Genomic DNA, 27,731 nt, shown 5'->3' with positions numbered 1-27,731 from the left:
AGCGGCGTCTCGTTTCGATTAGTTTCTCGGGTGCCGATCGCACCGCATGTACGCGCAGGAGTGAGTGACGAAGAAACAGAAGTTCCTCACAATGAAATCGTTCAACCGCGCCAAAACTGGGGCTGGCAAGTGACCTTCGAAGGACCTTCGCTAATGGGGAGCTTTTACCACAACGACTTGGGCATTCATAAAATGTTGATTTGATAAAGGTAACATGTGTTTGGCACGACGAACAATGCATCTTTTTTTTTTCTTTCCTCCCTCCTCTGTGAATTCCTTTGATTGTATAAACCTTATTGGGTCCAGAGGTACTGAATTTGTTCCAGTAGGTAATAAAACAATGGCTCGTTTTATTGCATTGCAACAATAGTTCCCACTTTTTTCCTAAGTGGAAAGCTATTGGTAGAGATTTCTTTCTTTGTTTTCTGTGTGTGTGTGTGTGTGTGTTAACGACTCGGACTCACAGCATTCAATGGGGTTTGATGCAACTTGTAGGGACACCGTCCTGCCGTTGGGCTGGTTGATGTGCACACGAAACACCAATCGCACGCGGGTGTTTTTCCGACCGATGTCCGTCTCCCCTTTGCGCAGTTCGATGTCGGAATTGCGCAGCTTCAGGATTCCTGCGCAGTCGATTCTAGAGGAGAGGGAAGAGGGTGGAAAGAAAATCTGAGTATCAATTCATGCGCTTTGCTGTCAGTATGGAAGCATGAGGTTCACTAGTTTTCATTTTTCTTCTCTTCCGGCTCTTATGAATGCATAATTCTGCACTTTTTAAATGATCAGACCATTTTACCGTGTTACAACCACAAACCTCAGAGTGTTTTACTGGCATTTTATTTGACAGACCACCTCAAAGTAGCACGTAGAATAAAATAGTGACAAAGGGTTTCCGCATTTTTCACAAATCCAAATCTGAAAAGCGACACCTCCATTTGTACTTTGCTATCCTAAGCCAATACTTTGTTGAACTATTACGAAGCCAAGTATTATGAAGTTTCACCAATCTGGAGACTCAAATATTGGTTATTCTTATTTTCAAAGGTCACATTTCACATCATTTCACAAGGTGACATTTCACATCAATTTTCAAGTCTTGCCACAGACAACACTGATTGGATAAATGTCTGGACTTTAACTGGGCCAACTCATAAAGTTCTTCAATGTAAACCATCCCATCATAGTTCCGGTTTCAGGGTTTGTGTTGTGTTTCGCTCAATCCGTCTTTCCATCAACTCTAAGTGTTGCTGTTGTTGGTAAAGACAATGAACCCTGTAAAATGATGCTGCCACCGCCATGTTTCAGAGTGGAAAATGGCATTTTCAGTGACGATGTACAGTGTTAGCTTTCCACCACACTTAGCATTTTCTACATAGGCCAATATACCCTAAGAACTTGTTCTTTTCTTTTCATTTTTGGTCTGTGATGGAAAATCCCAATAAAGCTCAAGTTAATGGATCTAATGTGACACAATGCGGAAAAAGTAAAGAGGGTGTGACAAATTTTTAAGCAAAACTCTACAGCAGCAGTTGAAATGTAATAAAATTGTTCTTTTAGAGCAAATTTTCATACTATAAGGTAATTTTGGCGTTAGTGTTTCAGTTTATTTCAATGGTTTATCTAATGTTCTAAGCATTGATAGGGAGACTATCATCAGAAGCCAGTATCACTTTTGTAATTTCAGGCCATTGAATTAATTCATTCTGCATATATAATCATTTCCACATGCAGCAGCAGACCCTTCCCTCAGCTGTCTGTCTATATTTATTTCGTTTTACAATTTGGGAGGTAAAGAGCTAAAGTTTCTCACCTTCTTTTTGGAAGGGGAAAAAAACCCCAGTTTTCTTGCCGGCATTTATAAATTGAAATATAACTAATCCGGCTGGTAAAAAGGGAGGGAAAACAAATGGGATATGCTCTGGCATTTTACTTGTGTTAAGTGGTAGATTTTCGGGCAGTACTCCTGGAACATGGCAAATGTCAGGGTTTGCACCACTTTTTCTTTTTTTTTTTTTTCCCCGTGCTTTTGGTTTGCACAACACGATCAAGGAAAAGACTGAAAGGAGCAGTCTAGACAACCACTACTTATCAGATTTACACAATCTGGTGCTCGTTACCATATAACATCAGCCCCAGCGTTAAAATCAAGTGTCTTTTTCTTCGCTTATAGAAACTAATGAGGAAATTACATCTTAACTAATCAAATAGAAATTAAGAGAGAGGTTAAAAGCAACTACAAATTCTCACAAAAAAAACCAAAAAAAAAACAGTCAGACAATCTCTCCGGGTTTTCGGATTAAGTTGAAGCTGCGTCGGTTCGGTTAGCTGTTGTGCACCAACAGACTGTTTTTTTAGTTTTGTTTTGTTTTTTCCAAGAGGAAAGAAGGAACACCGAAGCCGTCTGAAATTACAGCTTGCTGCCTTCTGCATCCCACACAACAAGCAAATTATCGCCGGCAGATAGAAAAGAAAAAAAAAAAAAGCTGTCTGATGGAGGTGGCTGGTAAACATCTCAGTGGAAAAAGGCAGTTAAAGCCTTTCTTCATATCTGTCAGAGGAAAGCAGAGGAAACTTTCACTCCTCTGCTTTCGGCCTGAGTGTGAACGTCAAAGAGGAAAAGAGACTTCCTCTTCAGAAGCCCCCCCCCTTTTTTTTTTTTTTGTTCTTACTTTATTGTTAATCAAACCAGAGCAGACACATTAACTCGAACAAATAAGCAGTGCATGGAAGTGTGTGAGTTTAAGAAGAATATTATTCTGTTGGGACGTGACACGTGGAACTAATACCAGAAAATGCTTTAAGAATTAAACTACCTGTCCTCATTTTTTTCAACATGTTTTAAGAAGAAAAAAAAAACACAATATGTAAGTAGAGTAGACTTAGTAGAGTAGAGTCCTCTACTTTGGATCGGACCTTATTTAACGTCCGATCCAATGGGTAATCCCTAACACAGGGTTCCGGGAACAAGTCCAAAAGATATCCCCTGCTGCCTTGTCTGAAAGGAGCCTCTGGAAAAGAGCTGCTTTCCGGACACGACGTCGAGTTCTGCTTTGACTTCCTCCCATGTCCAAAAACATGGATGTCTGACTCTAAGCTGTCCACAGAAGAGTGTCCGTCTCCAACAAGTTCTAACGTCCAGGAGGGCATTTTCACCAACACTTCAGGTTATAAGTGCTAAGTAGTATGCATGCAAAATAAGGCTCTTGTCTCTATTACTTTTTACTTTTTGATTTTGTGCAGACAGACAACACCCTGTGAAATCACTTCACTCTTGATCCGTCCTGATCGGAAACTAAGAATCAGAGTATCAGTGCAGTCAGTGGAAGAAAATAAAAGATTCCAGAAGCGCAGTGGTTTTCTTTATGTCTGGATATCTCTGTGGTGTATTCAGGTTGCTAGTGAATCGGATATCCTAAGTGGAAAGCCGAATACATAATAATAAAGTGTGTTGTTTTTTCACAGTTATGATAAATCACATCAGAAAATACATATGGAGACTGGTGTTTATAACCAAGCTAATTTTAGATATATTACCTTGTGAAGAGCTTAAAATATTAACCTTGTAATCAATGTCTGGTGTAATATATATAAAATACAGTTTAACTGCAGAGCTGTGTAATTCTCACTGCTCTCTCTCACACTTAATAAAACTTTAACTCTGTTTCATATTTAAATAATTAATGGTTACTACTGAAAGTTTCCTGTAGGCTCCTGTAGAGTTAGAGTAAATGAACGATTTAACAATAACATAATTGATTTGACATAACGGCACATCAGAGCTTTTTGCTCTCAAATATTAAGTTTTGACTCTGCCGTCTCATAAACGGGCGGATTTTACTATGTTGTGGATTTCAGGTTATGAGGAGTTGCTCTACAACCTTCGACTGTTTTAGAGAATTGCTGATTTTATTTTGCTGTGAATATTCCATCTGTTTCAATTTTGTGAGAAAGTGCATTTTAAAAAAATAATAAGTGAAATGAGATTTAGCTGAAATCTCATATTAGAGTTTTATAAAATGGGTAAATGGAAACTGGTGCGGAAATTTGTGTGCCAGAATTCACCAGCAATTTTCTTCAGCTTTTTCTGAAACATCTTAAATATACCATTTTTGCAGCTGCATTTTCTCCCCTAAAAATGCCACCAAATGTGAAAAAATAAAAAGAAACGCAAAGCAATGAAAGCTGTCATTTAAAAGTACAGCCCACTTTATAATCTTCATGGTCATTGGTAATATGTATATTGGTAATATATATAATTTGTGAATGTTTGATTTGTTTGGCCAGAAGATGGTTTGACGTGTCAATCAACAGGCATAATTGACTTAGATATTACTTAATGAAACATTCAGATTATGAGTCTGCATGTGAGGATTTATCCAGTAAAAAATATACTCACATTAATTTTCAATACTGTAGTGGTTCTGACAGTAACAGCATGTTAAATGGGCAGTATTTATTTATTTTTTTTCCAACACACTTGTTACTTTGGTAAGAATGTTTTGGCACATTTATCTTGCTGTCATATATTAACACACTAGCTGACATTAATGTAGTCGAAGCACTTCATACCGGTGGAATGGTGACTGTATCCTGACCTTTGCAGTCCCTGTTTATACATGTCGGGCAGAGTTAGTCAACCATGAACTGTGTCGGCCTTAAAAACTGTGCACCTCAAGGGGTTGAAAGGACAGAGGCCTATTTAGAAATATGTGCCGTAATGATCACGCGTTGTGTTTGTATGGCTAAAGCCATAAAAGATGGCGCCAAAGGGAGAAAAAGAAAACTAAACAAAACATTGAGTTTTTACGCAAGGACAACTTCAAAAAGAAATGTGGAGAAAAGGTTGGTCGGCGACGGAGTCTCAAAGCACTCACATGGCTCTCATGTTGTTTTCTGGCAGCAGAGGGATCTCCAGCATCTTGGTGTTGGATTGCATGACTTCGTGGCTGGCAGTGGAGACGGTTTTGCCGGTGATCCGGTGGACCTGGTAGAAGGCATGCGGTCGCAGGAGGCGATCGTCTGCGGTCCCGATGAAAAGCTGCAGGGTGAGCGGCTCGCTTTCCATGTAGCCATAAAGCTGGCGGGGAGAACAGAGAAGCCGAGGTGAGAGGAAGACGCCGGCTGTCACGACCGACGCCTGAGGCATCTTCAAAGATAATGCAAACATCGCTGATGGACTCCAATAAACACCCATTTCAATAATTCACATCTTTTGAGCAAATTGTTTGCCTCTTTAACAAATAGGGATTACTTTTTATTTACTTCTGATTCTCTTTAAAATAAAAGATTCTTTGGATCTACACATATGGACACACGTGAACAGTCTAAAGAGTTTCTCATCATTTCGGAGTCCCTGCTCGAAATTCAGCGAAAGAGGAATTTCGGAGCCGCGTGCCGGAAGCCCGTTGAAAGACTGTTTACATCGTTTTAGACTGCGTGATTGCGAGCGTGAGTGGGAATAAAAATACCAATAGGTATTTTGTTCCATATAACACAGTAGGAGTGTAACCGGTAAACCTTTTATGGATGCAAAAGCAAGAACCCCCCACTTGATGACTTTGTGTTTCTGTGTTTGATATGATGTAAAGCACTTTGAAATGCCTTGCTGCTGAAATGTGCTATACAAATAAAATTTGATTGATTGATTGATTGATTGATTGATTTCACTCCAAAATAAAATCTCATAGTGCTTTAAAAGCTTAGAAGTGATGAAAAAGAAAACACACAGAAGGAAGCAGCCAACTCAGGTAAAGGTTATCTTCAGATGCAGGTCTATCCTAATGTGTGATGCTCCTGTTTCATGTGGTTTTTAACAACTCTTGACAGATTTATAACCAATTTTCTATTACACTCATTGGTTGAATCAAGACAAGGCAACAGTATTTTGGATGCTGACAAATCATTCTTGAGTCTTAGGAAAAACAACTGTGACAGAGACGTTGTTGATTGAAACCTGCAACTAAATTTGGACACAATCAAACTAAATCTGGACGCACAAACGCGCGCCAACCCACGCACACCCCTACACACACAAAAACCTGATGGGTTATTTTATAACCCAGATTCAGGCTCCCATGCTGCCATTTTGAACTGAATAACCAGATCACACTTCATTGAAACTCTTCTACAGGACAAAAACGAAATAAGATGAGATAAATATCACTACAGCATCATTGAAAACATTCAGCTGCAAACAGTTTATTAGCTTGCGCTACTACTACTGCCTGAGTGGTGGTTAGCACTACTTCCGACTACTCAGGCAGTAGTTAGCAATATTACTACTAACTAGTATTGCTAGCAGTAGTTAGTAGCAATAATACTAATTACTGCCTGAGTAGCTAGCACAAGCTAATGTTAGCTATGCTTAACATTTACCCTTTGGTCTAATGATTTGTTATACAGAGGCTAAGAAGCTATATTCAACTTTTCGTTTTGGCTTGAACTGTGTTTCATCATTATTTGTTTTACTTTGAGTTATTCATGAATTTGATTCAGTATGTTGTAGTGTCGTTCCCACTAGAGAACAAGTTTATTCACTTGAAATACAATTAGCCTTTTACCTGCTATGTACTTAGCGCATGCTAGTGCTAACTGTTTGACAATGATCTGGACAGGTTTAATACCGAGCATAAATATTTTGATCTAAATTCAGTTGATTGTCAATAAATGTTGTTTTACATAATGTAGGTACTATTTTTATCTACATTTTAATAAAAAACTTTAACAAAAATCTTTTATTTTTACCCAATTATTTCTTATTGGTGTAATCCAGGCTATGCTTTTCAGTTGACGCTTCAGTAGTACTATTGTTGAACATTATTTATTCTAACTCATTTTAAGGATTAAAGTGTGCTGGACTGAACTTGTGTAAGTCAACCCAGGTATGGATCACTCCATACTGGACCCAGGACAGAGTTTGGAGAAAAAACCAAAGCTGGATCATTTTTAACCTAGCACATTTTTCAAGTGAGGATGGTGGCACTAAAATAACCCCTCTGTACAGTACAACATCACCTCGCCCCTTCTGCCTTGCATTATATGAACTTGCATTATGATTTCCATTAAAGCTCAGAGACTGTGTCCCACTGTGATGAAAGAGACTTGTGTATCGGTATCACCACTTCAAACGATTACCGCTTCCTCTCATATGCCTCCATTAGCTGCTACTGCTCAACTAATAAAAAGATCAAATATTTGTGAGAAGGTAGAGAGAACCTGCTAGGCCACGCGCCGATTAAAAATTGCTGTTAATTTCAAGGGTCTAGGGTCCAGGGGTAAAAAACACTTTTTTCTTCACCATCTAGCTAACGTCAACATGTTAAAACTGACAATTTCGTGCGACGACAATGTTTTAAAATAGAAATATGGAGACAGTGTTTCAAATTCTTTGGGGGTGGTTCAAAAACAAATAAAGTTTGCGAGTGATTTTTGACCGAGACAATTTACTAACCACATGATTTGGTGAAACTGTTGGTAAATGCCATAGACCTCCCAGCATTCACATGTTCACTGCAGTGCTATGTTCCCAGATGGTTCGAAGAATGAATGTTTTTGTGGTTAGAGATCTCTCCCACCTCAGAAGGGCAGCGAAGCTGTACAATCCATCAGGTACAGTAGACCCAAAAACTATCGAGAGTGCCCTGTCAACATGCGAGTCCCCACGGATCATCCCAGGTAGCGCTCTCAGCCGCTTGAAAATCTGCTGTGGGAGATTGACTACTCAAGACCGGGGCTTGCAAAAGCCAGGACTCTGACAAAATCCCACAAATTGGTCAATTACCAAGGCACACACCAGCGCTGCCACAGACAAATTTTCTCTGAGCTCTGTCCGAGTGAAAACAGCAGTAACGTCAAATGGAATAAAAAGACCCCAGTTGTTTATCTACTGGAATGACTCATAGAGTAAAATGCAGGCCACATGTAACCTATGACATAATCTGATTAATTGGTTTCTAATTACCTTTAACAGGGCAGCCAGACCAGTGGTTGTGAGGAAGAGTGATACGACTGGAGGGCTGTCGTATTTAGGTCTTTGAAAAATTAGGGCTACAATTCCATGGACCTATAATGCTTCTGGTTCAGAAACAAAGTTGTCTGAGAAGGGAAACATACGCCGACGCTAAGAATAAATGTGTGCTGTCTAAAGTTAATGAGATAGCTTTTGGACAAACGGCAAGTTTGAGTGTGTACCTCTTTCTCTTACCAAGTTTCCGAATTAATCACCTTGAATAAAAATAGGGTATGAGCAGCCATTCAAGTCAAGTATATATCCATGTGTGTCTGTGATCTAAGCACCAGTTCTTATCTGGCTTTTCACTATGATTCACCTATCAAGGAATCATATAGCAAACAGTAAAGCTGTAGCTGTCAATCATCTCCGCTTCTAGCTTTTACTTCTCCAGTGTCAGTAGTGTCTCTAGCAGCTGTGTCGACCTGTGAGCTAGTCACACATGCTAGTCATCAGTGAGTTAGGCCGAGGTCAGGAGCTTCTTGAAGTCTTGGCATCCCAAGGGACCACTTCATCTGCGCGGTGATCTCACTGACAGGCCCTGCTCGCCTTGTTATATTTTACTTATAGTGTCACCGGCAGCAATTATGAATACGCACACATGCTACCAGTTACCGGCGCGTTGACTCGCGTGAGGGCCACGGTGACGCGAGAGATGCAAATCTGATACGCGGGAGCGTTAAATGGCGTGACGTGGTGTTTTGGATTAATGATGCAGCTGGCCTGCAAACCCCGTGCCGTCTGTCACCTTTTCATGTGTGGATTTTCGTCTTGGAGGGGGGGGGGGTTTCAGTGACCTTCAGCCGTTAGCTTAGCCGCCCCATGGCTGCAGGGTGGCCCAGAAGAGAGGCAGGACGGAGGGAGCAGTTTGGGCTGGGTGGGGAAAGGGGTCTTGTCTTCTCACTCGTCTTGCGGTAAGACACTGTGATTCCGGTATCAGGACTCAGAACCTCATGACCTCATGGGGCAGAGGAAGTGATTAATGAGGTCAGATAGTCCTCTTGGTGACGTTAGCCTACCCGGCAGCTAGAGAACGCAAGTCTAGTCCCCCTGGGCGACCTCTTTCAATTCTTTTTCCATATGTGCCCCTGCTGACCCTCTACCTAAAGTCCTGTCTCTGCTTCTGCCGAACCCCTGTGATGCTCAGTCAACTGCACATCGCAAGTAGAGTACTTCTTCCTTTTGTTCTGAGATGAATTTTTTGCATTTGTGTCCATTGGCAACTGCGAGGTTGACTTGAGAAGTACTAATTTCAACCAGATGAGATTCTTATGCTTTAATTGCAGCACTATCTGGCAGAGTTATTGCATAATTATTGTGAGAAAATCTAAACACGACTTAAATAGCGTTCATATTTGGAACAGTGTCTGAGAATGTTTTTTTTCAGCTAGAGCTAGAATAAAAAGCCCTATAAACGTTTTCACATTTTGTTCGTTGCAAACATAAACTTCATTGTATTTTAACCAACAATGGCGAACCCAAACACAAAGGGCAACCATAACCCCAGTCTGTTTTCCAACCTCTAACAGGTTCTCTTCCACAACAGTTCTGTATGCCACTCCTACCATCTTCCCCTCAAATCCAATTTGGTTATTTGTGTATAGAAAGGTATGTTGCTCCTAGCAACTACCATGAATTATCGTTGAGGATGGTGATTTTTATTGTTGGTTTTATACCACACACAATAACTTGCATCCACGGCAAAAGAAATTCAGTTTTGGTTTCATTTAACAGAAACACCTACCGAATAAATTGCAATACCCCTCAAACGGCTTTTGGGAAACGACAAAGGCGTGTTCATATAACTTTCTTTCAACAACGGCTTCCTTTTGGCATTCTGTTTTCTAGATGGGTGAGATCAGAAGGCAGCTGGTTGAACTGAATTTCTTTCAGTGGTCTCGGATTAGGGATGGGTGAAATATGGAAAAAAAATCCTCTAAAGACTTTTGAGAGGCACTGTGTACCTCTCAGTGATATCCGGTTTCGATTGCTTCGCTGTCATGCAAAACAGCTGGGGCTTGAGTTAAATATCACACGTTAGCAAATGGTACATTAATTGACTAACAGTAAACACATGTATAGTCTATGTCAATCAAAAGAACAAAAAGCCATGCTAAAGCCTTTCAGGGCAGGCCATCCTGTATTTTCTTTAATAATAGTGGCATTTAAAACGCTGCCTGCACCTGGCCTCGGCAGTGAAGCTGAAGCATTTCAGCATGTTAAATGTGATGACTCAGAGCTAAATTAGTTATGTCTGTCCTGGCTGGAAATTGATTGTGAATACACTCCACAGGCGTGCAATGCGCTGCCGTCTCTCCCTCTTTAGCGATTCCTTTCATCACCGCCTGGAGAAATGTCATGACTCGCAGAAGTCCACGTGGCACAGAGAATCGGGGGAAGAGGAGTAGTGGAAGTAGAAGGAGGTTGGGGAGTGGTAACTGGGGAGAAATGCAGCGGTCGGTTTAAGCTTTTTTCCTATTATCCCAGTCTCTCCTCTGTCAAGTGCTGACACACGCACGCTGCCAGCCTTCGCTGTACCCAATTAAATATACACTCATCCAAGTTGTCTCTCCTTCCAGACTTTACACCATCACCCGCCTGGTCTAGTCACATCTCCCGTGCCCCATAATGAACACACAAAGCAACATATGCAATCCTTTAATGTGTTTCGTTTCCATGGAGGCCGATGCCACTCCATTTATAAGCAACCGAGGATCTATAGCCATTACAGTTTTGGTGGAACCGAGTGCTTAAGGTGTTATGTCATCAAGGGCACCGTTTCAAGCAAAAGCCCACGTCTAGACTAGTGCGGGCCCAAATTCCCTATAAAAACAATGGCTTTGTTTCCAGAAAAACCTGCCACGAGAAACATCATCCAACCCTACACAGGTTTTTTTTTTTTTTTTTTTAATATAATGGAGATGATGCATTGATGATCACTGCTTCTCCTCTAACCACCCAATAACGCTACGCCCCTGGGCCATGCATCATGAATGTACGGCTTGTCTGGTTATCACTTCAAACCGGCGAAAACGATGCACAGCTTTCTGTACTTTTTCCACATGTTATTAACTGGTAATTAGTGGTAGCCCAACACTGCTGTAAGGGAAGGAGAACCACAGTTTGCGAGTGGCATAAATAGCCCTTTGGGCTACAAATAATAGTCCTGACTAAGCTCTAACAGCACCACAGGGTAAACCCAAGCCTTTTGAATATCAAACAAGAAGCAGCAGTGGATTTAATGAGCAATTAGCTACTACAGTATAGTTTGCTGTAGATTGGGAGAGGTTTCTTTGAGACATTACATAGGCGCAAAGTACCGGATCCCAAGGTGAAACCACACATCCCCAAAAAAACCCCAAACAAACTTGATGAGGTCTTTCATGTCGCCATGGCGGAAGCCTTTGGCAAATTTCATATACATTAAAGCTGCAGAGCAAAACAGAGATGGGCATTAAGTCATGCCCGTTATAGCTACATCCTGGAGAAATTACAGCACGTCTGTTTTTGCTTTAAGTTTAATGAAAGAGAGTGTGTATGTGCATGGGCCAGTGATTATCCCCTATGAAAAAGTCATAAGGATGACTGCACTGCACACAGCACCCCACAGGTGTTGTTGCTTGCCGTTGCCAAGCATTAGACGGGTGTCACTTAGGTTCCACTGCAATGCCACCTATTACACCAATTAGCTTAGCCATATCAACAAGATAAAATTTTCTGCAAACTTACTGAGAATTCGATCTCTTGTTTTCAAAATAATGTAACGGAATAACTTCTTTTCGGAACTGTTTTTGACTGAAATATTTTTCAGTTCACATGTGGCTTTGATCTGGGGGACGGCAGACCAGGACATAGGCTAGAGCAGTTATTAGCACTGTTACCTTGCAGCAAGATTAGGTTCAAATACTTCTTGGCTTTCTTGTGTAGAGTTTGCAAGTTCTTCCTCCCCAAATCTGAGTTCTCTCTGGGTATTCTGGAGACAAAGTTAGGTTAATCGTTCACTTTAAAGTTGTACTCGTGGGTAGTTTGTCCTCTAGCTGTCCAGTGTGCACCCTAATTCTCACTCACTGACTGCTGGTGATAGACACCAGCTAGCAAACCTGCAAGCATTAAGTGGAAAAAGGAAATTATATGGGTGGCAAACTAAGATTTTACTTTGGTATGGCTTTGAAAATGCCTCTAGCATGGCTGAAGTGAAAAAGAACAGCATCTGGAACATTTTGAGAGGAGCCAATGGAATATCTTAGGTTTCCTTATGGGGTCTGTAGTGTGCTGCCATTTAGCAAAGTATGGAACTAGAGTTGAGGGGGCCAAAATGTCCACCCAATAATAAGAGAGGTAGTTAACAACCTGCAGAAAGTAAAGACAGAAGCACGACGTAGTTTAAGTCTAAGGTCAATGATCAGCCACTGACCTAGTGAGGTGAGAGGCCCTGTAGTACTCAGAGACAACACTTGCTTGAACAAAAAGAAAATGCAAACTCCACACGGAAGAGTCCAAGTTGGATTTCAATCGCAGGATCTTCTTCCTGCCTGGCAACGGCAGCAGCGTGCAGGCCGCTGTAGAAACAGTGCATCCTTTCAGTCTGCTACGGCTACATGTTTTTTCACCTGGTGTTGCTTTCCAACACACGTGTCACCATCACTCACAGCACATGTGTCTGATCATGCATGAGCTAAGAAAACAATAGAGCTCTGCTTGACTGGGACCCAACATGAGGGAGGCCTGCTGGTGTGGGTTTGGGAAATCACTGAAGGATGAGAAGTTCACTGGGAACGACATCCCCTGGTCCTCAGGAGGGAGGGAGTGGGAGGAAGGGAAAGAGGCATGGGTGTGTGGAGGGGAGAGGTGGCATCTGAGGGGCCTTGGGAGCCTGACTCCTGCACATCCCCGCCTACCGTGCTCAGGCAACCTCAGGGCTACTTGGGTCCTAATCAGCAGGATACAGAACATCTCTAGGGGGCAGCCAAGGCAAGTTCCAGCTGCCTTGTGACTCCCTCTGCCCCTTGTCTCTCTCTTTCTCTCCCTACATCCTCCAGCCTTAAGCAGCACAAACACACACACGCATACACATACACTTCCTTGATCTGCCTCCTACACCCATGCCCCTGTGTCATTATTGACTCATTCTCCTTGACTGCGCCTCACCCATCCAGCGCCTTCCACTCATTACCACGGGGCATTTGGGACCGCTGGATGCCCTTCCTTCAATGTTAAGACCATAGTTTCTCTCGACACCTCAACATGGACAAAGAAAGGGTTAAAATGAACTATTGAAGTTAGATTTAAGAGAGATTTTGTATCCTGGACTGTGCAAAAAAAAAAAAAAAAAAAAAACCCTGAAGGCACCAAAAAATGTTCTTCGAGACATCATAAATTTAGCACGAACACATGATTGGCTCATCTTTATAGATATATCTTTCTGCTCACTGCCTTGCTTGGAGTGGTTTCCAAAGTTACAAAACCCTCAAGATACCCCAGCTGACTGCACAGGAAATAAATCACAGGCATAATAAATCCCCACTTTCCAAGAAGTCTGAAATATATGTGAAAAGGTGCGAGAGTGAAGAAGCATTGTGATGTTTGTATTACAGCTTTTACCTGGAGTCATCCCAAATTCACCTTTTAAATTTGAACCTTTTAAAGCATAGATTGAATTTATGAATTTTAGTAGGGCAACACAGAGTGTTTTCTTTTCTTTTTACAGCCGTTTTAAAAGTTATGTTTTTTGCATTTCGTCCTGTTATATCCACAAGCTGGAGTCTATTTGAATACACTCTTCTGGAGGAGCTGCAGAGATTCACTGCTCAGGTGGGAAAATCTGTCCACGGGGCAAATTTCAGTTGTGCAAACCTCAATTTTACCATTTATGGCAGATATTGGCTAGAAGAAAGCCACTGTGGAAGGAAAGCTACAGGAAGTCTAAGTCCAAGGTTTGAAAACCAATGAAGGGTTTTCAATGACGCATCAAATTCTGCTGGTGAAAATCTAACATTGCACATCATCTTGAACATAACATATTTAGTTAATGGGAAGATGAATGGAGCTACACGCAGGGAAGGAAGGATCTTGTGCCCCATTAGAAAGTGAGGTTGAGGTTCACCCTAAACACACAGTCAGGTGTATAATGGAATGGTTTAGATCAAGGCATACCCATGTGTGTTTATGGTAGAGTGAAAGTCCGTACTGACTTTGCAAATCAGAATACACCTGCTAAAAGAGCTGCTGCTGTAATCGGAGCAAAAATGTTTTACAAAGAGTTGACTAGGAGAGTCAACAATAAATCAATTAATTGCATGATAACTTAAAACAAGCTCAATAATTTCAATTTGCCTGACTTATCGTTTTTCCTCTTCCTACCAAAAACTGGATGATAAACATTTTCAGCCTGGTGTTTTGGCCTCAACCAGTCCCCCCCTTTTTTGAAAGACCATTTTGTTTGTAGACTTTATAATTTATTTCATCTGTTGTTTCTCTTATTTTGGATATTTAAAATGTCTTCCAGTACCACTGTTAAATGTTCATTAGAATTTAAAGTCTATTGATCTTTGCAGTATTATGCCATTACCTTTACTTGAAAATTGTCTCAAAACAACAATATTATTGTTTAAAGCAATAACTTCTGGGACAATTTATCACTCAGAAAAAAAATTATTGTGAAAGGCCTAGATTTCACTCAGGGAGACTGAATGCGAATATAAAAACGCTTATGATTTAGACAAATCACCTAACCTTCTGATGGTTTGTCACATAAAGTCTCAATAAAATACTTCAAAGTTTGTGAAATGTGAATTTGCAGTTTGTATACAGTTCTTGGGGTTAACTAATGGCTTTTTTTTCCCCACTCTGGTTTGTGAAGAGTGAGCCAGACAGCAGAGTAAGTTAAATCAAAGCCTGTCACACCTGCTGCAGCTGTGTATAGCAAGCTTACTGTGGTCTTCCACCTCTCTCTGTGGCATAGGGAGGGCGCTGGGCTGAAATGTTGATTTATGCATGTTGATGTACAAAGGTTTTTAATGAAGGGGAATAATGACCTGTATTTACAGAGAAAACCTGCGGGCTGACAGGCCTGTTTATAACACCGCGCTGGCCAACAGCTGTCAAGTGCATTTGACACCGAGTAGACCAGGATGTGCTGACAACATCTGTTTACAAAACAGCTCCAGGGCAGCGCTAGCACAGTGCTAAGTGTTCAACACCAACAGACTGGACTAAATGCATGTTTTTTCAGAGTTTGATGTTCAAGAAATAGAGCATGCATCAAGCTATGTTTTGCTTGACAGAGCTGCAAATAATGCAATTAGTCTTTTTTTTTTTCTCCTTTAAGTTAATAGCTTGAAAGTCAAATTTACCCTCAGCCTTTGGGACGTGCACACAGCACTAAATTCCCACCTTGTGTAAACTGAGATGCGAGCCCAGCATGATGACAGCGCAACATAGAAAGGAGTTCTGTGCTGCGCTGTTGGCGAGACTGACGTGTGCTCTTTAAGAGTTTGCCAAGTACAATAGTGAGAGGCGATGGTTCTCCTCTATACTAATTGAGTCAGCATGCACTGCAACTGGTCAAAGTGACCTTTTACTGGATTACAGCGCATTGACTCCGCGCTTCAGGGAGCATTAATAACACAGCAAACAGAAATGTAGAGAAATGTAAAGCCTACAGTGTGTACACATTGTGTTACATTACTAGAAAGGCCTCTGCTGGATAAGCTGTGATAAATGGGAAATGGACTGTATATGTCACGCTAGTTCAGAATTTTTAATCGTGAGATTTGGTTAAGAAGTAAAAAAAACAGTCAATATACCTACTGTAGATATTTATTTTGTAATTTGCATTCGACATATAACCAAGCTAACTGGTCATAGCCACTGGGTAATCTGAGAGAAACCAAGACTGAAGCGCACATCTCTGTTCACAGAAACAATTAAGTAGTTTCTGCTGGGGGTACACCGATTGCAGTTTTCTGTCCGATACCAATCCTTCAAAAGCTTGGCGTGCCGTTTTGGATTCTGGCGTTTACCGATGTTTTGGTCTGGTATGTTGCTAAATATAACAACAATATGCCTTGGTGCTATATTGTTGCTATATTTATTAAGTTGATAACATTGGGGTGACTACTGTGAACAATGCACGAGCACATGTGAAGTGGTAGGTGGATCTGTCAGTATATAAATACATAAATTTGTACTTGCTCAATGGTGCTCACTGGCACTTTACACAGACATCCATGTCCCTCCAGATTTTTGTGACCACACTGACAACAGGCGATGTCATAAGCATGATATCACAAGCATGCATAAAACAAAACCTGTACACCTGCACAGCAGTTATTTAAAAGCAAAAATATTGTGCTTTAAGGAATTGATATTGATTTTTAGACTGCCTCACTCTCACTGAAAATGAAATTACGCTTCATTCTCTACAAGTAGACAACAGTTGTTTAAATGACCATTATTTAGAAATAACTACCCAATGTGACTGTGAAAATGGTTTAAAGCCTCATAAAGTAGTAGAACATATTTAAGAATGGCTTTGTCTTCACACGGTAGAAGTCCAATTTAGTTGAGGCCCGTTATTCTTAACGTTTGGGGCGCACCCCTTAGGAGTGGCGCAGCATCAAGATAAGTATATTATCAAGTCTATTACATAGATAATAAAAAAGTGAAAAAGGTATAGCCTTAAATCTGATACAGGAACTGTTTGATTAATGATAAAGGTGTACCTGTTTGATGCAGTGTAAATGTTATGGACCTCAGATGAGGATAAAAGAGATCAAATTAAGGTCAGAATGATGGATAGCTTCCCTTAAAGTTACAACAATGGTAAAAAGAAATAAAATAAACACAGCTTATATTCATAAACTCTGTTCTTTTAAGGTGAATTGTTTGCCAATGTACAATATTAGCTTCTGTTTAAAAATCCTCTTCAAAATTGAGATTTACTAACAAATCTTTGGCCTTGAAAGTCTAGGCTCATCGCAGAAAAGCCGTTAGCTTGCGCCTCCAAGCTAACGGCTAATTCAGTGCTCAATTTCAGTCGTCAATAGCTAATATCTGACAACTTTTGGATATATACCTGCTTAGATACAACTCAGCACTGAGTTGTATCTAAGTGCTGAGTGCCAAGTTCCCTAATCAGCAGTCATTCAGCTCTACATACGTCTAGTAATGAGCCATTTATGTGTATTGAAGATGGGCTCAATCTAAAAGTTACAGGATGGTAGCTTCCAAGAACTGAACCTGGATTTATAATAAATCAAGACAACAAAAAAGACTTTGCTTACAGAACTTTTACACAAATTCCCTTACAAACTCAGAATGATTTCTTTAAATTCGCATAACTAACCTGTATCGATAATGAATATCACAATGGTAACATTTCAAAGACACTCGCTTCTTCACTGCACTTCATTTAGACGTACCTGAACCACAGGGTGTCCCCCAGACAGCGCCTTCACGGCTCCTCGGCTTCCCTCCGTCTCATAATGGGCCCTGTGGTGGGACTTTGGCTGCACCTCAATCTGCAGGCTGTACGGACCGGAGCAGGACGGCAGCTGCCAGTCAAGAGCCGGCAGTGAGGGGCTGCAGAGAACAGGACAAGTTGATTGCTCTAAGCTGAAAGTAACTGAAAGTAGCTGAATGTAAAATCACTGCTTTTATTTAATTGAATTTGCAGACGTGAACTTCCAGGCGCTCCACTGTTCTCTCCATGTCAGAAAAACCTGGATCTAATAATTCCAAGCTTGCTTTAAATTAGCCCCAAATTGGGCCACTTTGGAGTAATCCAACTGGCTTGATCTTCCTCCATTTCATCATGGTCCTAAATCTAACCAACAGCACTATTACACTGACATGCATAATTCTTTAGGCCAGGTTAATAATTAGTTGTGTCTTTTATGTACAAAAGCAAATGAAAAGCAAATGTGGCCCAGTTTGAGAGCTGTGTGTTTTACATTATGGCATGACAGGTGGAAACAGCCGCGACGAGTTAAGAAAGTGACAGCGGGATGAAAGGCACTTCTGAGGCACGCAAACAAAACCTGGTACAGACCGGCGTTTAAAGCTGCTTTGTCGCGGGATTGGATAACACTGAGATCTGACGACACAAGCCCCGTCGGTTCTGAAGAGAGCGGATCAAGAAGCGCGGCCCGTCTTGGCGCGCGTGATATCTCCTTCTCCGAGCCGCAGCTGGCATCCCTCAACGTCATTGTTCTCCAGACAGAGAGTCAGAGATTCCCATGCGAACGACACGGAGATATCTAAACCAAAACAAACATGTGCAAGACAATATTTCTCGGCTGGCCGGATGCCTGCTAAACGCAAACCCTCAAACCCTTGACCTGAGGGGCGGTTCGGCTGAAACCAATCTCTGGCATCTCCGTGGAACTTGCGGGCTGTTTGTTGACCCAAAGCAAACTGATTTCCCCCCGCAAGGCTTTATCTGCCCAGACAGAGCATGACATCACGTTAGCTGTGGGGAGAAAAGATGGTCTAATGGCGCGACAGGCCAGTGCAGCGAGCCAGCTGATTAACTCCCAGACTGCTTCCCCTTCAATCGAGCCTGTCACCGTTACTTCCTGTTCCTCACTATCTTAATCAAACACTTGATTTCCGACAGGAAAGTGTGCTATTGGTTTGGAAAGACATGCCACAAAGGGGGGCTCACCTTGTGTGTTTGTTTGAACGTGTGTCTACACATCATATTTGTGTATGAGTCGTTATAGCAACAGCTGCATACACAAGCTGAGCAACTCCTCTGTGCGAAATATGATTTATGAAATAGCTCTGATCTTCAAAGGGAGCTTGTTTGGAAGTGAGGAGCGTGTATCTTTGATTCTCTGCCTTTTGATACGGCCTTTGAAGATTAAAAACTGAAACAATCTTGTCCTCTCAGGAAAATAAGCAAAACTTAATATAGATGCAAAAAGACAATACCTGAGTCAGATTGAGGTGATGGATTGTGCACTCGGTAAAACAGTGAGCTAAAGGCTTAAAGGTAAAGATCAGAGGCCCGTTTAAGGTAGTAGAAGTGTGTGTATCTCTGCTTCTAACGGCAGTTTTGGGGAAAGTTGTATTTGAATGATTAATATAAGTTATCCACTGGTGGCACTTTATTTAGAAAGGAGGATACGGCTTAATATCTGTCGTATATTATTTGTTTTACGGTAATCTTTGTAAATGTGACTCCCTGGTGCAACCCAGCTGCCTGTGACAAACTTTACAAAGGCATGCTTTCACCATGAGCTATCGGTGGTGTGTAGATGGGGTTCTAGTCTGTGTGGGATTGCAGATAATGCAATAAATATTCCGTGGACTAGGAGGGAGCTACGAATTTTCAAAGTGATGTCAAAGATTGTAGTTTGCATTTACGATCAGGACAACGAGACCTGATCATCCTGCTCACAAAAACAAAACATGCTCAGAATTACTAATAAGCATGAAATACTCCTGCAGATCCACACGTTTAAGAAGATTTAAAGCAGATACGACCTTTACAATCTTTAATGGATAACGTATAGGATCTAAATGTAGCCTTGTGGTGCTCACAAATATTTTATATCTCGTCTTCCACTGTGTCAACTTTTCTTTTTTTAATAGAACCTCAAATGCTGCCACATAAACCATTTCAATGTGGCGCCAGAGTTTGTGTTGTAATCCAGGCTTATCCGTAAACAAACCAGGGGAATAGTGAAAAAACTTTACTTTTTACTTAAAAACCAAAATTCTTAAGCACAGATAAAACATTAAAACACATCCTGGGCTTATATTGGTAATTTATAAGCCCTGGATACTACTACATTATGTGATACAGAATGTAGTCAAATAATGACAGAAACTGAGACAGACTTCACTTTGACAAGAAATATTGCAGTGCTTTAATGCCATGAGATCTTGTCCTACTAGATCTTGTTACACTCCTAATCAGGATAAATTCATGCCATTTCGTTGCATTTTCTTCAAAGCTCTCGTTAAATGAAAGTAAGCAGAAGACCTAGCCAACCCGTGGTCCAACACATGACTGGGCAGGTACAAAAATATTAACAGATTTGTGAAACCTCAACACACAATAGCGGGAGTGGCTTACCTGAGGTAAGGCTTGGGTTTAGACCAGGAGTATGGATGCTGTGGTACATCCAGAAACCCTCCACAGTAATTCTCTTTCTTGAGGCTAAGGCGGGAAGGGTACTCGTCATGTCGAAGCTCCCCTTCTGGACCCAGGTCCTCACCTCCGGGTTCCACCTTCAGACTCATGGATGGTGAGAGATCCAGCATGGTCTTCCGTGTCTTGATTGGAATTCCTTCCCCCATGTCAGCCATTCCATCTGTGGTGAGAGCATTAATAGCCGCTACAATGGCAAGGTTGGTGTACTGGTTGGTGTTGGTAAGCCAGTTCTCATCTGTGACGCTGACCCTCGGGGAACCATGTGAAGAAGGGGTGGGTGATTGATTGGGTGAGCATGATGTCTGCTGGTAAGAGGAGCCGCTGAAACTGTATTTTCTCTTGCCTATGCCACCGCTGTTGCCTCCGCCAACTCCACTGCAGGAGGGGGAATTCGGCCGGGACCCACGTGGCTGCGCTGGCCATCCCTCCTCTGCCATTGCGCCAATTTGGGGGGAGTTGGAGGGCGAATGATGAGGAGAGGCTGCGGGACCGATGGCATGTGGACAAGACAGAAGTGAGGATGACCCTCTGGGCGAAACGCTGGGTGACTGCCAGGGAGAGTTCTGCGGGGAATTGTCGTAGTTGTAAAAGCCGGATTCGTAGGACGAGGCCTCTGAGTTACAGCTGCGAGAGGATATGCTGCTCGCGGGGCTTAGACAGCTTGGATCACGGTACCCATCCACATTCGGCAGCGTCAGTGTGACAATGGAGTTGACGCCTCGTTTGATGATGTGATCTTCTCTGCCGCTGGCTTCTACTTCATCCTCCGGGTATTGGCTATAGGCGGTGATCTCTATACGAGGGCTTTCCAGAGCCGGAGCACCGTTGGGTCTCAAGGCTTGAGGCAAGTAGTAACTTGACGCGGCATGGTTGTCATTTTGGACACTGTAGCCAGTCTGGTGGCAAGAGGAGACTGGGATGACAGGACTGGACTGCAAGGTGTGGTACTGCGTAGACAGGCATGGGTTGCCCATGCCAATTGGAAGACTCACGTTTGGTGTGTAGTTGTATGCATCTGAAAAACAAAAATCAGAATTATTATTTACAACTAATTCAATGAAAATGTTTTTTAAAAAATGAATTCAAGATGGTGTATCAATTCAGTATTTCCCAATTTAGATAGAGCAACAAGTCATGTCTTTCAAAATGTCTGTAGAAGCTTTACTGCACATGATGCATAGTCACATTTCTTTTGCACAGCTTCTCTGTTTGTTTGATCAGTGCATCCATGGTTCTATTTGGCACACCCTGCTGTCATATGTACTCTACAAGAATTCCTCCTGCAGCTCTGATTGATGCTCCGTTTGATTGATTGCATCACTCACCGAGTGAATTAGGCCCTCCCCTGTGGACAGCTGACAGCACTCTCGCATCGCTTAGAGCTTGTGATTAAGTCAAAGAGAGTTGGCTGTAGCGCTATACACACAGATGCATAGTGGTACATGCACAGTACACGCGAAACCGAGCATGTACTGTGCATACCGAGAACATCGCAAGTGCAAGTCAACTACAAAGTCAGAGGAAGCACTTATACATACCTCCACGGTAACACACCCGTCGAGGTTGGCCGCTTTGTCAAAACTCACACTTCGTTTTTTTCTTTTTTTGTATCTAACAGCTTTAGTGATGTTGAAGGTGGTGAGACATAACATCACTGAGTCTGAAACCTGTTAAAGGCCACTCTCCTTAATGTGCTGTGCTATAATTGTCAACTACAACACCAATGTGCATCACATGAAATGACAAAGCCGTCACATGCCACATAACATGTCGGCAGAGGTTTTAAAATTAGCTTACAGACCTTCTTTTAGAAACATGCATCTCCAATAAAACAGTTGGCATTAGTGATAGAAACAATGGACATTTAAATCAAGAGCCTAAACTTTGAGAAACAGTACACCCAAAAGTTTTCAGACAATTTAATGTCAATCCCCTAATAGCAGTAAATTAGGATAGGCATCACTGCTCCTCACTACCCACCTCTGTCTGACTCATTCTGGGCAGCTTGACTGTCCTCAAACAAATAGCTGAAGTCAAACTCTTGCTCTTCTTGCTGGGAGCTCATCTCTGCCTCTGTCATTATCCACTCTTTCAGCATGAAAGCTAGTGTGACCCAGCTCAGTCCTCTCTGATGCCTTTCTCTCTCTTTTCTGGTCTGAACAGATGATGATTTCCCGCCCGCTCCACCCGTCTCGATACTCCTCCTCGAGTCAGGCCTGACTGCCGTTAGCTTGAGCTGCAGCTGATTGTTTTTTTTCTGCTACTCCTCTAAACGTGTGTTTGATCTGTGCACTGCGCTGCAAGCGCACTTGACTTCTTCTGACACCTACTCAAAACACACTGAGGCTTTCACTTTTACACACGGCATGATGTTGAAACTCAGGTTTTTCCGGGTTCACACGCGTCACAGCTGCTGAAGAAAGAAGACTTTCAAAAAGCTCTGAAGTTTTTTATTTTTGGGGGGGTGCAGGGACATGACTTTAAGAAAGGTCAGAGCCACACTTGAAGACAAAACAGTGCCTCTTAGTTTGCTTGCGGCGTGGTTTCAAAGTGCTCTGACTATCGCGCAGATTATAGCGTTCTCTCCGTGCACAGCAATTTTTCTCAATTACACTATCGTGATCAAAACATTCTCTCACCACAACTAAACCAGTATGACTAAAGAACAGTGGAGCTTATCCACAGGGATTGTGGTGGAAGCTGCACTCAGACTGACGGGATCTCGGAACGAGAGATACGTGGTCCCTCACAGAAGTCATCTGCAGCCCCTGCAACCGAGAACCTTGGGGCCACTTTCTGTGCGCGCATGGCTGGCAAAGAGCTTTGGCCAAACATCGGACGGGTCTATGTGTGTGTGTGTGTGTGTGCACATCTGGGTTTATCTGCGATAGCTTAGCGGCTCATGGCGCATAGCTGAATCTCCATGTGGTTACGCATAGCTCCTTGTCAAGTCTGCTACCCGACATCCCACAACGCGCAGATCACAGCTCTCCGTCTTAGTTGCAAACACAGACACACGCACATGCCTGTTACCAATTATGAGGCTTAGTGCTCAGGGACTGAAATGAATAATAGGCCTGCACCCGTCTGTACGAAACCTCAAAGACTTAATGAAATTCCCAACATCCACAAAAAAACCAGTGCCATCAGCACTGAAAATTGAGACTAAACAGACTATAAAGAGCTTCAGATAAAAAGAGAAGAAGAAAAAAGAAATCAAAGTTTGCTGCCTTGAATGTGAAACGGGATCTGATTTGCGTGGCTTCCAGCAGAAAAAGGGAACCACAGGATATCGCCCATGCTCTGATGTTAGTGCATTTTATTTAAACATCGACTGCAGCTCGCAACTAAAAAGTAACATGAGATGGGAATTATATTGCACTTACTAACAATGTATATATCAGACATATATACATTGTTTATATGTTTTATGTACTGGCAATAGTGTGAATTTTTTTTTTTTTTTTTAAAGATTACTGAACTTATGATGAAGTTCTCTACCAGCTGTGGGGGGATTGATGTATTGACGTGAAGTAATACAAAAATAATGTTTTACAAAAATTAAAAAAATAACAAATTTAGTGAAAAGCCACTTTTTTAGTCTTGATTTTGACACTGTTTGAAGGTGGTTCTATAGCGTAGAAAACTGAAAATATAGAATTTCAGTGAGAGAAAAGTAAACGACAAACATTTTACACATTAAGGGAGTTTCGCTCTACAACTCATGCATCCAGAAACTATCATCTGTTAACTGGATTTAGTCCTTTTTCTGATCCACCGTCTCCCACACCCTGACTGCAGGGATGCAAAGCGGCTGCTTAGTTTGCTTTGTCTTGGGCCGGCTATGTCTCTCCCTCACTCAAACTTATATTTTAAAATGGCAAACCACTACCTCAACTTCTGCACAGAAGCCTAAAAAGAATCCGAATGTCCAACGACTCCTGGGATGACGCTCTCCGTTTGTTCCCTCCTCACCCCTAGATCTGACATGACACTTTCACAGCAGTCAGGGATTCCCATCATCCTGAAGAAGAGGTGCACCTGCAAATACGGCTGGTAATGGCGTGCATGCAATGCATTTGAATAAGATTGTGTTACTCTTTGGCAGAGTTCAGTCAAAACAATGTGTTGTGGAGCTTGACACGATGAGAATTTAAAAGATGGTAAAAAAAAAAAAAAATTCATTTTTCTTTTCAGTCAATAAAAGCTGGCGAAATCAGCGTTTGTTTGTTTTTTCCCCCATTAAGAGAATATTCTATATCAATGCATTTTATATTAAAATCAAACATTGGGGGGATTATGAAGCCATATGTAAATGTTACCTTCCTCTGCAGACTTCATATCGGCGGCGGCGGTAGATTTGAGACGCTGGAGTCCCCGCTCCTGTCCGGCTGCTGCTCCTGCTGCTGCTCCGAAGTTGAACTTGGCTTTGACGCTCAGGCTGGAGGTATCCTGCATTCAACAAGCGACGCGCAACTTTCGTCCGGCTGCGCTCAACGTGCACCAACGTCTTCGCCGACGGTACTAGTCAAGAGCGGCAGCGCTGCGTTGCGTCACACGCCGTAAGGCATAACTCGCTTTCGGAATCTTTAAAACGGGAGCGTGAACTGTTCTTCTGAGCACGAGCGAGAGGAGTACGTCGTATCGGAGAGGGGAAGGAAGAGAGAGGGGGGGAGGACGAGTGGCAGCGTTTGGAACCGGGTTGAGGTGGGTTTCGGATCGCTTCTGAGCGGTGAAGGTTCTTTGAGAAGTCTCCACAGTTGGGATGACGCAGCTCGGTTTGTCAGAGGAGCCGGCTCCGGTGCTTTTAAAGCTGGAAAACACCCTCCGTCCGCGCGCCGCCCATTCCACAGGATGACGCGGCCGGCTTTCTGCAACCTCCTGGAGCGCCTGATGATGTCTTCCACCCAGGGAACCCTCCGGGGGAGGTGGAGGGAATGGCGTTGAGCGTTTGGGAGAGAGAGAGAAAGTTACACCGACGTCTTCCATATCGACAAAATGATCAGTCTACATTATTCTGTTGATAATGTTACCCCCTCAGTGTAAAGTGAGCTTTCCATATGAGTAAACAATCCCTCCGCCCCCAAATAAATAAATACTTTTTTTTTTTTAAGTTTCACGGTTTCCATTTTTTTTTTTTTTTCAAAATGCAAAAATAGGATTTTCTCAGTTCTGAAGATGCCCATTATCTAATTACGAGAAAACTGAGAAACTGACGCCAACATCAATGTTCAAATCTCATTCTTCACCACATACCAGACTGACAAAGTATGGGATTTCGCTTAGCTACTTTCACAGGTCTGGAAAAGTATGGAAAAGAAGGCAGAGTACGAGAAAATATTTGTTTTTTCTGAAATGTATTCCCTGTTCAATTCTCTCCTTTCTTCATTATTTTTTTTCTGTGCCTTCCTTCTTCCATTCCTTCCTGACTTTTTTTGTTTTTTACCTTCTTTCTTCCTCCTTTTTTATTGATTAAAAAAACAAATTCAATACAAAAATCCTCTATGTAAATCTTCTCATGACTCACATCATCCAAGTATTGTTTTTTTTATTTAAATGTCGTTGTGGTTGGCGATCCTGTGGACAGGCGGGATCTCTGGTAGCAGTCAGTCTTGCAGTGAACCTGAAGAAGCCTCTGACAGAAGACTGATTCTCATGATGGACATGGCACGCTAACAACTCGACAGCAGAGATGATATTCCACAGGAACACGTCATGAGTGACACCATCAGTTGTTGGCCGGCATTGATATTCCACCTCATTTGCTTTTTTTCATCTTTAAGTCTCTGTCTGGCCGGATCGCTAGATTGCCGGGCAGAGAGATGTTGGAGTAGGGGATTTGATGCTTGCCCATTAATTGTTGAAGAAAGACACGTTTTGAGAATTTTCCTTCTGTCTTTGCTCTTTGTCCTGCTCTGCATCCAACCATCCTTCTTTTTAACAAGTGATTATTATTAAATTATTTTTCCATCCCCTTACTACGTCTGTATTTTGCTACATCTTTTCTTTCTACGTTTCTTATTTCCCCCCCCTTCCTTCTCCCTTCGTTTCAGTGGTTTGTTGCTTAATTCCTTCTTTCCGTTTTCCTTTGTTGCTTCCTTCGTCTGGTTTTTGCCGGTCTTGCATTTGAACTCAGATTTTATCCAGGAAAAGTGTGAACTATGGACATGATCTGCACACCGTGAAAAGAGAGAGAGAGAGAGAAAAAAACAAGACGGGAATTTTGTGGTAAAAACTCTGTCAGCTGCTGTTGTCAGAATTTCACTGTAAAATTATGAGAAAAAACTTTTTTTTGTCTTTCACTTTAACCATAAAGACATTGTTGACTTTATGGTTAAAAAAAATGAAAATGTTTTAACAAAAGGAGAATAGGAGTGTTTTTCCTAAAACGAACATAAAAACAACCTGCAAAATGAGCGTACAAATGTAAAATGTACAAGTGGTAATTTCCACCGATTAGTTCCACATCAGATTGATTCCACATCTGGTTTCACAGATTTTTCGGGTAGCAATTTTACTATTAGCAATCGCTGTTAAATATATAGATATTTTTACAGTATAAAACTTTAAAAGATGAATTTATTTCAGATTATGTTACACATCATAGTGGCGACAAACTTGTTTGCCCCTGGTTTAAACCCCAACTAATGTAAATTATCTTTTTCAAGAGATTTTTTTTTACGCTAGCGGCTTTGCTAAAATATGAATGGACGCTAAATAGATTGCAGCAAGCCGTAAGTCTCCCCAGATGTTATTGTGTACACCTGTCTCAATGGTATCTTTTACACACAAAGCCACCCGTCCGTCCCATGAATCCCTCAACCTTATCTCAGAAGCTGGCTTTTGTTGCCTCGTGTTGATAACAGCCTTGATGGTCTGGTTCTCTTGTTTGGCCTGTTTGAAGCTCATCTGGTTTTTCTTACGGAGAACTGAAATATTGACTCATTCTGCCACAGAAAACCTTTCCGTCGTAATTCTATCTTGTTCCGCTCATGCCAAGAGAACACAGTAGAAGAGATAATATATTTCATTGTCCAACTTCGTTTTGGACTTCTGGGCGTAGAGGTGAGCTGCAGCGTTAATTGACAAAAAAAAAAAATCTTTTCCCAAATGCAAGTAATACACAATGTGGATGTGGAAAAAAAAAGACTCAAAGCCAGGGCAATTTGTGGTGTGATGTACCCCATGTAACCAGGGCTAGTATTTCTTTACGCAACCATGCAGGGTTTGACTCCAAACATATGAACCTTTGTTACATATCTTCTCCTTTCTTTTATGATTATTGTAAGAACATGATATAAGCTCCACAAAATCTTCTTGAAACGCACACAACCAAAGTTCTTTAAAACATTACATTGGTAAATTTGAGACATTGGGTTTGGGCTTCGGCTAAGCTATAAGTCACCCTTAAAAGATGGTGAGCTGCTATTTACCTTTCAAAGTAGCTCATATGTAACTTTAATGCTGCACCATAAATCTGGAACAAATTTCCAGAATACTGCAACACAGCTGAAACACTGAGTTCCTTTATACCAAGGCTAAAATCCTCACCTGTTTAGA

The 27,731-nt window shown here is 41.8% G+C and overlaps 1 protein-coding gene across 2 annotated transcripts in view; it reads right to left on the bottom strand.

The window, feature by feature from the left end:
- Positions 1 to 25,189, bottom strand: part of LOC102224478 (nuclear factor of activated T cells 1) — a 73,087-nt gene extending 47,898 nt beyond the window's left edge. Inside the window, exons 1-6 of one of the 2 annotated variants that reach the window (XM_023329607.1) lie at positions 24,494 to 25,189; positions 21,164 to 21,186; positions 20,094 to 21,067; positions 17,431 to 17,590; positions 4,875 to 5,077; positions 465 to 637 (exon numbers count right to left, since the gene is read on the bottom strand). In XM_023329607.1, the coding sequence (XP_023185375.1) occupies positions 465 to 637; positions 4,875 to 5,077; positions 17,431 to 17,590; positions 20,094 to 21,067; positions 21,164 to 21,186; positions 24,494 to 24,629 (1,669 nt within the window). In that variant the 5' untranslated portion in view covers positions 24,630 to 25,189. Of the gene's footprint in view, positions 1 to 464; positions 638 to 4,874; positions 5,078 to 17,430; positions 17,591 to 20,093; positions 21,187 to 24,493 lie in introns of both variants that reach the window. The other variant, XM_005799052.2, reaches the window with a different exon arrangement.
- Positions 25,190 to 27,731: the final 2,542 nt, after the last annotated feature.

The sequence above is a fragment of the Xiphophorus maculatus genome, chromosome 3, assembly GCF_002775205.1.
Source record: "Xiphophorus maculatus strain JP 163 A chromosome 3, X_maculatus-5.0-male, whole genome shotgun sequence".
NCBI classification, from domain to species: domain Eukaryota; kingdom Metazoa; phylum Chordata; class Actinopteri; order Cyprinodontiformes; family Poeciliidae; genus Xiphophorus; species Xiphophorus maculatus.
This window is presented reverse-complemented; position numbering and strand designations above follow the sequence as displayed.